At 56.3% G+C, this 11,909-nt stretch overlaps 1 protein-coding gene across 1 annotated transcript; it reads left to right on the top strand.

Annotated features, from left to right (window-relative positions):
* The first annotated feature begins 10,322 nt into the window (after positions 1-10,322).
* LOC123079022 (VQ motif-containing protein 4) lies at positions 10,323-11,434 on the top strand. The gene has a single exon (XM_044501693.1). It carries the CDS (start codon positions 10,451-10,453, stop codon positions 11,165-11,167), a length of 717 nt encoding a protein of 238 aa, XP_044357628.1. The 5' UTR covers positions 10,323-10,450; the 3' UTR covers positions 11,168-11,434.
* Positions 11,435-11,909: the final 475 nt, after the last annotated feature.

Below are 11,909 nucleotides of genomic sequence, written 5' to 3' on the forward strand. Positions count from 1 at the left end.
ATTGATAGGAAACTCAGATACATGTGTGGATACATAGACAACACCATGTCCCTAGTAAGCCTCTAGTTGACTAGCTCGTTGATCAATAAATGGTTATGGTTTCCTGGCCATGGACATTGGATGTCGTTGATAACGGGATCACATCATTAGGAGAATGATGTGATGGACAAGACCCAATCCTAAGCCTAGCACAAGATCGTGTAGTTCGTCTGCTAAAGCTTTTCTAATGTCAAGTATCATTTCCTTAGACCATGAGATTGTGCAACTCCCGGATACCGTAGGAATGCTTTGGGTGTACCAAACGTCACAACGTAACTGGGTGGCTATAAAGGTGCACTACATGTATCTCCGAAAGTGTCTTTTGGGTTGGCACGAATCGAGACTGGGATTTGTCACTCCGTGTAAACGGAGAGGTATCTCTGGGCCCACTCGGTAGGACATCGTCATAATGTGCACAATGTGACCAAGGAGTTGATCACGGGATGATGTGTTACGGAACGAGTAAAGAGACTTGCCGGTAACGAGATTGAACAAGGTATCGGGATACCGACGATCGAATCTCGGGCAAGTAACATACCAATTGACAAAGGGAATTGTATACGGGATTGATTGAATCCCCGACATCGTGGTTCATCCGATGAGATCATCGTGGAACATGTGGGAGCCAACATGGGTATCCAGATCCCGCTGTTGGTTATTGGCCGGAGAACGTCTCGGTCATGTCTGCATGGTTCCCGAACCCGTAGGGTCCACACACTTAAGGTTCGATGACGCTAGGGTTATAGGGAATAGATATAAGTGGTTACCGAATGTTGTTCGGAGTCCTGGATGAGATCCCGGACGTCATGAGGAGTTCCGGAATGGTCCGGAGGTAAAGATTTATATATGGGAAGTCCTGTTTTGGTCACCGGAAAAGTTTCGGGTGCTATCGGTAACGTACCGGGACCACCGGGAGGGTCCCGGGGGTCCACCAGGTGGGGCCACCGGCCCCAGAGGGCTGCGTGGGCCAAGTGTGGGAAGGGACCAGCCCCTAGGTGGGCTGGTGCGCCTCCCACAAGGGGCCCAAGGCGCAGGGAAGGGGGGAAGGGGGAAACCCTAGGCTCAGATGGGCCTAAGGCCCACCTAGTGGTGCGCCCCCCTCTCTCCCCCCTTGGCCGCCCCTCCAAGTCCCATCTAGGGCTGGCCGCACCCCTTGGGGGGAACCCTAGATGGGGGCGCAGCCCCTCCCCCTCCCCTATATATAGTGGGGGTTTTGGGGCTGCCATAGACATGAGTCTTTCTCTCTCTTTGGCGCAGCCCTACCCCTCTCCCTCCTCGTCTCTCGCAGTGCTTGGCGAAGCCCTGCTGGAGTGCCACGCTCCTCCATCACCACCATGCCGTTGTGCTGCTGCTGGACGGAGTCTTCCCCAACCTCTCCCTCTCTCCTTGCTGGATCAAGGCGTGGGAGACATCACCGGGCTGCACGTGTGTTGAACGCGGAGGCGCCGTGGTTCGGCGCTTAGATCGGAATCAACCGCGATCTGAATCGCTACGAGTACGACTCCTTCATCCGTGTTCTTGCAACGCTTCCGCATCGCGATCTACAATGGTATGTAGATGCACTCCCCTTCCCCTCGGTGCTAGATTACTCCATAGATTGATCTTGGTGATGCGTAGAAAATTTTGAATTTCTGCTACGTTCCCCAACACCTGCTACTATATGCATGTGTACGTGTGTAAATGTGGCTTCGTCCCCTTTCTTGATGTTATGCTGAGGACTCCGCTAGCCAATGAACTATCCACCAAGACAGATTTCGGCTATGAGTTCGTTACGTACGTAGTGGCAACACTACAAATGCATATTATTCTTGAAATGTTGTGTATGTGGTAAATAAAAGGAACTGATAAAAAGAGCTTGCAAGAGACATATATGAGAGGTCCATAGTCCCTAAATATTAAGCCACAACGAAAACCTATGCATGATTACTTAGTTGGCATAATCCCTTCACGTGACAATCAAAGTTCCAGCACACAATGATTTAAATAAAGTGCTTAAGCCTTGAGGAGGAAATGTTTGTGGGTGTGCTTAAGAGCATTACGTTACTACATGCTTTCACTCCTTAATTTGTGTTTTATTGGCTCTATCTAAAGAAAAACTCTTATGTGCATTCCCGGCAAGCAATTGTTGTCTAGAATAAATAGAATAAAGTGTTGCAAAGTGGTTTTATCTAGTAGATCAAGAACATTGTGTTGATTATCTTTGCTTCACTAACACTTTCACTATAACCATGCCATCGCTACAACTATTCTAAGTTTTCAGGTCAAGAAGCGATGGCTATCTAGGCGTACCGCTCGTAAGTGAACCAGAACCTTCTCGTTATTTCAGTTTAAACTTTAAACAACTGAGTTCCTTATGACTCGGATTTATTTTTATGTTGCTCGAGGACGATCAATTTTAAGATCTGGTGAGTTGATGAGTGATATTTTTACTCATTGTATCTTTGTTTAAACCGAGATATTTCAATTAAAAAGATATATTCGCTCCGATATTGGTACTAATGACTAATGAATGCAAAGGATTCCGCAAATCCTCTCTTTGATGTGTTTCCACGGGAAATGGGGTAAAAAGGGAAGAAATCACGTGTGGAAATGGAATGGAAGGATAATGGAGGAGGAAGGAATCACCAGGAGACGCCTGCGCGAAAACAACACAAAATACGGCATTCCATATGGGCGCGAGCGCCAGTATGAGAGCTCGTATGGCATGAATTTCGAGGTAGATCATCCAACCCAACAACTTTCGCTAAAGGGACCCCGTCGAAATGTCAACAGAGAGACGAGCACGGAGCACAGAAGCCAGAACCTCTTCATCACCATCTCATCTACAAACCCTAGCTGCCGCCATCTCCATAGCCATCACCACCACCACCATAGTGATCATCCATCCCATTCATACTTGTAATCATGCATCGCACAAGGAATCCATTGTAAAACATATTGCAATCAATCAATCTCAAGATGTGTTCTTCAATGTTTTCTTCTCACGATCTAATCTCCATGTGTGAGTAGTTCGGTAAGGTATGGGTTGAGGCATAAGCCTTGCAACCCGAGGTATTTGTTGAGGGGGTTAATGGAAGAGTTTGATATAACGTCTCGTATGTGTGAAATAAAATTGTTCTGTGAAGATGTCTCATGTCTTGTCTGCGACCTTCATCCCAGCAGGTACCCAGGTGTCGGATTTCGGGTTCCGCAGACCCTTGAGAGGTTCAAACTCTGGGGTGCGTGCGAAGAACTCGACCTTCCCAGTCTGCCTGCTCGCTAAGCTCACGTCCTAGCTTGACGAACTGAATGGAAAAGAGACACAATAGTTTACCCAGGTTCGGGCCACCTTGCGGTGTAAAACCCTACTCCTGCTTTGTGGTGGATTGGCCTCGAGGGGCTGAGGATGAACTAATACAGTGGGAGAACAACCTCAGGAGGAGAGGTGTTCTTGTGCTCAATGAGCTGGTGGGTGTGTGGATGATCCGAATGATCCGTCCCCTTCTACAGTGGTGGCTAGGTCCTATTTGTAGTGGCTTTGGTCCTCTTCCCCAATGTAGGCGGGAAGGGATCCCACAATGGCCAAATTCGAAGGGGGACAGCTAGTACAAGCTATCCTGACAAAAGTAGTCTTCGCCTGCAAAAGCCTCTGGTCGTGACGCCGTGGTGGGCTCGACGATGACCTCCGTCCTGCCGTCCTGGCAGTCTTGGTCTTGTTGCACCGGAATGGAAACCTTTGGCTGATTCCTCGGGACTCCGCGCCTGCGCTTGCCTCCTTAGCACCAAAGAGGAAACTGGTACACTGCGCCCGTTGGCGCCCGCCTGGCCTTGGTTTTCATGGCTCACGTCATCCAAACCTCACAAGGTGAGCCTTGCATAGAGATCTCCGCTCCTCGGGAGCCAGCCTGAGGAGGCCGCCCCTTGTGGAGGTCTTGATGTCGTCCGCCTCGCGAGGCTTGGCCCCTCGCGAGGGTCTTGAGTTGTTGATGTTGAAGCTGGGCCGTACCAGGCCGTCGATGGAGCCACTCCGTGGGCTGCAGGCAGGCATGTCTGGGTACCCCCGTTCCCAGAATGCCGACAGTAGCCCCCGGGCCCAAGGCGCGCTCGAACTTGGCTTCGAGGTGAAGCCAAAGGGCAAGTGCAGAGCGCCGCGGGCCCCAATCGCCTGCGGCCTTGGTTGACACGTGGCGCTTGACGGGACGTGGGCGCCCCCACTTCCCCACGCAGCCTTGATATCCGCCAGGCACGGCGGCCGCCCATTGCCATCGCAGCTCCATCTTTATTGCTTGTCGTGCTCGCCCTTGACTCCTCCACCCTATTGAGAAGGCACGCCTTTTCTCCCAGATTCGTCGTCGGCGGCTGGGCGGCCCCAACGTCAGCTTCATCTTCGAGCAGCAAGACTGCGCTGCCCAGCACCTTTGCTGAGGCCTGGAGGGCGGCAGGGAAGGCGTCGGCCTCCAGTCCCCTGCCAGGAGCAGGCAAGCCACTCCAAGCCCCTCCGGCAGCCCCCAGCACGAAGGGCGGGCTCGGCCGCTCGCTGGAGCTCCGGCACGGGCGCGGTGCCGTCCGTCATGAGCTTCTCCGGGAGGCGATGGGTGCACTGAGTCGGCTTGGAGAAGAGCTTGTCGACGTCGACGCCCGCCTTGAGATGGAAAACCTTCGCTTGGCGCGCGAGTGGCACCGGTTGAAGGTCGCCATCAACCTCGGGCACCTTCAACATGAGCGCGCCAGCGCTAGTGCCGCGGTGTCCCTTACGACTTCTCGCGAGGCTTGTGCCTGTGCCCTGGAGGAGGCCAGGGCCGCCGACCGCCGTCGTGAGGAAGCCGAGGGGCGAGAGCAAGAACTCCAAGCTTCGAACGCCGCCCTTGAGCAGCAGATCGAAGCCCGCAGGGCTGCCCTGGTTGCATCACTAAGCGGGGCACCTTCCGAAGAGAAGGAGATCTAGAAACATGAGGAGACGCTGGCGCTGGAGGCCTTGGAACGCAGCCTGGAGGTGAGGGAGTGCCAGGTGGCCATGGTAGAGGACGCCGTCACCGCGCGGGAGGCCAAGATCCAGGAAGAGGTTGATCGGAGGGTGGCGAAGGCTCGTGCGGCTCTCGCCGACGAGCACCGCCTGAAGTTGGAGCTCCTGGAAGCCGAAGTTGAGGGCAGGACCGCCGCCCTTAGGACAAAGCTAGGCGAGGCAGAGCAGCGCGAGAGGGCCGCCAAGGAAGTTCAGGCCTCTTCCCAGGCTGACTTGGCCTCCACTCGCGCCGACCTGCTTTCACTCCAGCAGCAGATTGATGGCGCCGCATCTCTCGCAAAGAAGAACACGGACGAAGCGTGCCGCCGTCGGACGCTGCAGCGTGAGCATGCCTCGATGCTCCAGGCTCTCAGGGTGAGGGCCAACCAAGCCTTGAGCATGATCTATGAGGAGAGCGCCCCTCACCCGCACGAGGACAACTACGCCAGCCACCTTCGCTTCTTCACTGAGATCGTGACCCGCCTGGAAGATCGGGCCATGAGGGCTCGCGAACTCGTTGAAGAGAGAAGTCGCGGCATTCTCAGGCGCGCGTTCTCGCGCGTCTTCAGTCACCTCCTCAATCTCGACCCCCATTTTGACTTCGACGCCTCCATAGCCCCCGTGCCCAGGGTTATCCAGGACAACCTGGCGGACTGGGTGGACGACCACGTGGATGCCTTGGTCGCAGAGTTCGCTCCTGAGGACGACACGGTCGTGATGGTGGTCGGAGAAGGCGAAGCGGACGACGCTGATGAAGACGATGCCAGCGACAGCTCGAGTGGCATGGACGAAGACGGAGGACGGCACCGAAGGCAGCGCCTCCGGCTAGACCTGCATTTCCTTTTGCCTTAACCTATATGCAAAAACCTTCGGGCACGGCCATGCAGGGCCTGAAAGCATTTTTGAAGGGGGCCCCATATAATGTATGAAATGGTGATATTCTTTTTAAAGACAGGGTTTGGGATGTGCCTCGCGGGCCCACGGGCTCCCGAGCGGGGCAGTTGTTGCAACTTATCTTGGTTCCGTAGGTCTTGAACGAGTCCTAACGTCCTAGTTGCACCTTCCTCCCGAGGTGAGCCCTCTGGGGCTCGCGAGGTTCTAAATCTCCCGAGAAGCCTGCTGGCCCGTCCAAGAGAGCCTCGTGAGAAGCGAATGCCGGACCACGGCAAGGTATGCGCGCGGTGATCCTACGGAGGTTGCATCCTTGACCCCGGGGGGGCTTGTTGTTGCCCGGGCTGGCCCGAACGTGCTTGGCGCGCACATACCACGCCCAGCACCCGCTCGCGGGACGCTCGCATGGGGGGTAGCAGGCGTGAGCCCCATGGTAAAACATGTAGCCAGAAAGCAAGAAACCGACACAAATCAAGAGAAATCCCCCCCCCCCCGCTGTTTTTTATAAACACAAGGAACTTCAAATCTCAGTCCAAAAGGCGGCGAATCGAGTTATAGAAAAAGGGGCGAAAGCAAACAGCCGCGTCCGGCACCTAGCTAGTCTTCTTGTCTTCTCACCGGTGCGGAGCTAAGTGCTTTCACTAGGCGTGAGCATAGTCATTGGGGGACAGTGTCGACGACCAGCGCGGAGCATGGTGTTTCCACTTGGACGTGGGTGGGAACCCCCATGAGGCCCGATGGAGGCACTCAGGAGACTCCGGGGCGTGTACAACCCCTCTCATTATTACGTGAGAGTGTCACGAGCGGAGACCTTCACAGGCATAGACCTTGCTTCATGCCGCCTGACAAGGGCCCTGCCCCGCGCCTCCCCCGACCACCGTTGGGGCGTCCGGAAACCAGGACGAGACCAAGGGGCAAGGGGGACGCTGGCGGTGCCCTCGGCGACCGCAGGCCCTCCGCCGGGGCGAAGGGCTCGCCGGCGCCTTCCCCGGTAGAGGACCTACCTCCGTGCAGCGCCTTGCTCCATGCGGCGCGGGGGAGGCCCTGGCTCCGGGCTCCTCCCGCGCAGCCCCTAGTGCGCTTCTCCCGCCTGGAGCGGAGCCCCTCCCTGGGGTCTCTGGCCGTTGTTGTGGCCTGGTTCACCTGCGGTCCATGGTTAGCGTAAGCATGCTCCTGAGATATCGGTTGTACCCAGCGGCTGTTGTCGTTGAAGGGGTCGGCGAAGCTTCCGGGCGGCTCATGGCAAGCCTCAGCCTCTTGCGTCCCCGCTACCCAGCCTGGCTCGGGGAACGGGTTGGGGCCTTCCCTCGGCGTGTACATCAGGTCCATCATGGGGGCACGTAGCCGTCTGAAGTTGCCGCACCAGGGCCATCACCTAGGTGCCCTACGTCGTGGGCCACCAGGCCCGGCGCCAGGCCCTGATGACCGCAGGGCAGCGTCCCGGCGCGGCCCCAGGAGGGACCGCCCGAACTTGCCTCGCCTGGGGGTGGCGCAGTCGTGGTAGTACGAGCGGCGCTGCGCGCCGTGTTGACGCCGTCGAGTCCCCCGGGCGCTCTGAGGGGTGCGCGGGCAAGGCGGGGTCCGGCGCGCGCCCCCGCCACAACCTGCGGCGTGGGCAGGGTGCAGAAGGGCACCGCGCCCCTGCAGGCGGCATCAAGCAGCTCGGTGACCCTCTCCGGGAGGGTGTCGCGGCCACCCTCCGCCAACCTGCAACGCAGCAGCTCTTGCACCACGATGAGTGTGGCTCGCATGTTCGCCTGCTCCCGGCGGGTGTGCGGCGCCTTTGCCGCATCGTAGCCCGAAGATCGTGTGGTGGCGCGCGCATGTCACGGCGCGAGGGCTGACGGCGTCGGCCCGCGCCGCCCGCGTCCAACGGCGTTAGGCGGCGCGCGGGCCGCCTGGAGCATGGAGTGGAAATCCTCTTGGGCGGACGGCTCTGCCTACGCGGGCCAAGCGGCCCAGTGCTCGATATGAGCCCTCGGATCGTCAGCCATCAAAACCGTAGGGCGGTGGCGGACCGACTGGAAGAAGAGAGGCTCCGACGCACCCCCTACCGGGCGCGCCAAATGTTAGATTTTGGGTTCCGCAGACCCTTGAGAGGTTCGAACTCTGGGGTGCGTGCGGAGAACTCATCCTCCCCGATCTGCCTGCTCACTAATCTCACGGCCTAGCTCGACGAACTGAATGGAAAAGAGACACAACAGTTTACCCAGGTTCGGGCCACCTTGCGGTGTAAAACCCTACTCCTGCTTCGTGGTGGATTGGCCTCGAGGGGCTGAGGATGAACTAGTACAGTGCGAGAATAACCTCGGGAGGAGAGGTGTTCTTGTGCTCGATGAGCTGGTGGGTGTGTGGATGATCTGAATGATCCGTCCTCTTCTACGGTGGTGGCTATGTCCTATTTATAGTGGCCTTGGTCTTCTTCCCAAATGTAGGCGGGAAGGGATCCCACAACGGCCAAATTTAAAGAGGGACAACTAGTACAAGTTATCCTGACAAAAGTAGTCTTCGCCTACAAAAGCCTCTGGTCGTGACGCCGTGGTGCGCTCGGCGATGACCTTCGTCCTGCCGTCCTGGCGATCGTTCTTGTTGCACCGGAATGGAAACCTTGGCTGATTCCTCGGGACTCCGCACCTACGCTTGCCTCCTTAGCACCAAAGAGGAAACTGGTACACCGCGCCCGCTGGCGCTCGCCTGGCCTTGGTCAGCATGGCTCACGTCATCCGAACCTCACGAGCTGAGCCTTGCATAGAGATCTCCGCTCCTCGGGAGCCAGCCTGAGGAGGCCGCCCCTTGTGGAGGTCTTGATGTCGTCCGCCTCACGAGGCTTGGCCTCTCGCGACGGTCTTGAGTTGTTGATGTTGAAGCTGGGTCGTACCAGGCCGTCGATGGAGCCACGCCGTGGGCCGCAGACAAGCAAGTCTGGGTACCCCCGTTCCCAGAACGCCGACACCAGGTTCATGGAGATCGAGCACCGGTGAGGCTGGAAGCAAGGAGACCGTGAAGTGTTATACCGAACACCAGTGACAGTAAGGTTCACTAGGGCAACATGGATCATATGTGTAGTCATTAAACGCCCAAAGCTCTTGTGTGATTTCATTATCTTAATTACCAAGGTAATCCCGCGCGACGGATAAGGCATGCGGTAGGACAACTGATTCTTGATTTAGGACTTGTGTCGGTCAAGATGTTATTTGGACACATCCCTCACTTTGATCCGTAAGAAACACATCTCGCCGGGTGACTTCCAGCGCAGAAACTAATATCTTATTTTATCTCATCACAAATACAAGGTTGTAAGCATAAAACTTCATACCCATACCTTTTTTAATATAAGAGTTCGAATCACTATTTTGCTTGTTGATCCGGTCAAAAGCTAGATTTGACACTTTGACGAAAGCTTAGTTGAGACCATCGCTTCAAGGGAATTTTTCTCTCATAGGTTCGATAACTGGTCACCTATGAAAAAATAGGCGTGGGATACTCTTTTTCATTCAATACGAATTAATAAAAAAGAGATATCAGCTGCCGCATCCATTTTGGATTGCCACCAAGAGATTGTTGGTTTGTGCCTTGGCTTAATAAAGTTGGGGCAGGGAACCCCTATGTTTCAAAAAGGTATTTCCCAAAAAACAATTGAGGCTTGTTCTGAAAAAAGAATAAACAATAGAGGTTGTGTCTATGTGAGCTCGCACCAGCAACACGCTAGCCAACACCGCCGAGTAAGAGCATGTACAGTTGGGCACCCAAACCCCCTCCATACGCCCGGGCGGATGATCTGGTAAGTGACCGGTAAAAGAAAGCGACCCTGATGGGCGTCTCAAACCCCCAGGCTGACCGGCGCCCCTTATATCTAGCCTAAATATGAAGCGGATATGGGAGGCCTAGGAACGACCGGGCGCGTCCTCCACGTCGGATCCGGCCTACGCTAGCCCACCCGACTCCACACATAATAGTCTCCATCCGCTCCCTGGACCAAACCCTAGCCACTCCACTCCCCTCCCCTCCACTGCCTCCACTACACTCCACCCTATCCGACGATCTTCGGCCTACTTCGGCATTGGCGGGCAGCGGATATGAGTTCTACATCTCTAGATCCGTCGACCCCGAGCTCATCTCACGCGGTCCTGAGGAGGAGATGATCGTCCGGCTTGCGCTCCGCTGCTTCCGGGATGCGTGTTTGAGGGTCGGATTTGCCCTAAGTCCGGTTGTAAATGCTCTAGGTAGAAAAGAAAAAGGAGAGGAAAGAGACGAGAGAAAATTGAGAAACCCCAGCATGAAAAGGAACCAAAGCTGAAGTAACGGACGTGAGTGTGCGAGGGAGAGAGAAAGCATCCTTCCAAAGTCCAGTTCACAGTTCACACCAACAACAATGCATCTCTAACCTCCCTCCCCCTCCCCCTCTCTCTCTATCTCTCTTCTTAACCAACCCCCGGCCCTTTTTCCTCGCTCCAAATCCTCTTCTCCCCCTTCCCTTCCTCCTCGCCCCCGAGAAGCTCACGCATCCCAACTCTAACCATACGCAGACGCAAGGCTTCAATGGAGCCGTGCACCAAGCAGTTCCTCCCCATGCCTCCGCAGGACCCCAACTCCCCGTCGTCGTCCACCTCCTCTTCCTCCTCCTCCTCCACCTCGCCGTCTCACCCCTACCACCGCGCCCAGCCGCCGCACCCGCACAACCTTCCGCCCTCCCCCAGGCCCGTTCCCCGCACCATCGAGACCACCCCTTTCCCCACCACCTTCGTCCAGGCCGACACCACCTCCTTCAAGCAGGTCGTCCAGATGCTCACCGGCTCCGAGCAGTCCTCCAAGAGCGCCGCCGCGGCGACGACCAACGGCAGCGCCGGGAACCAGGCGGCGAGCGGGAGCGGCCCGTGCCGCCCGAAGAAGCCGTCCTTCAAGCTGTACGAGCGGCGGAGCAGCCTCAAGAACCTCAAGATGATCGCGCCGCTGGCCATGGGGGCGCCGCCGTCGACGAGGAACGCCTCCGCCGCGCCGGAGATCCTGTCTCCGAGCGTCCTGGACTTCCCGTCCCTGAAGCTCAGCAGCCCGGTGACGCCGCTCACCGGCGACCCCTTCTTCCCCTCGCCGGCGTCGTCCTCGGGGGACGCCGCCGAGCGCGCGGCCATCGCCGACAAGGGCTTCTTCTTCCACCCTTCGCCGCGGGGCGCCGAGCCGCCGCGGCTCCTCCCGCTGTTCCCCGTCAGCTCGCCCAGGATGGCCGCCGCGTCCGCGACGGCGGCGCCGGCCGAGTGAGTGACCCAAAGCCTCCGCCTTTGCGCGCGCATCCTGCTCAGCCAGCCATGAAGTAATCTACGACTTCTACTACCGTCGCTGTATCATCGCCGTCCTTTGTTCGCAGTTCTAGTTTCATAGTAGTAGTAAGGTGTTTGCTGTGTCGTTCTTCGCCGGCGCCGGCGCTGCTGTTGTAATTTTTGCTCCCTTCTTGAAAGGAAGAGGGGAGTTGGTTCTCTTTTGAGGTTGCGACTCGATTAATCGGTTAATTACAGCTTAATTTCGACCTTTCTTTGCTAGTAGATCTTTTCCCAATTCTGATCTTGTTTCTGTTGCTGTTTGGATTGATTCCCTCTGAACTTCATCAACCACCACCGTTGGTGCGTCCAAGCTCATAAATACATATGGTCTGAATCTGCTATAATTGTCCAAAGTCCGGTGTTTGCTGCTGCAACCCGAGTGAAGTATATTTGGAAACATGCCTGCCTCGAGTCTTCTTCTCTGGTATGCTCGCATCACACAGCATGACAGCATACTACAAGTAGTACACAAAATAGCATGGGAGCGATTCTTCTACTGCAAAAGCTCAAATTCTGCTGACAAGCTGTGTGCTGCGTTTGGCACTTTTCAGTCTTCAACCAGCAGTCCTCGAGGGATCATCTGCCCCGGAGGTACTACAACACGAACCACGCCCCATGTTTTTCAGTGACTGACTCGGTAGTCCTTGATGGTCGAACATCCGGCGGCTAGCCCGTACTACACC

The sequence above is a fragment of the Triticum aestivum genome, chromosome 3D, assembly GCF_018294505.1.
Source record: "Triticum aestivum cultivar Chinese Spring chromosome 3D, IWGSC CS RefSeq v2.1, whole genome shotgun sequence".
Lineage (NCBI taxonomy): Eukaryota > Viridiplantae > Streptophyta > Magnoliopsida > Poales > Poaceae > Triticum > Triticum aestivum.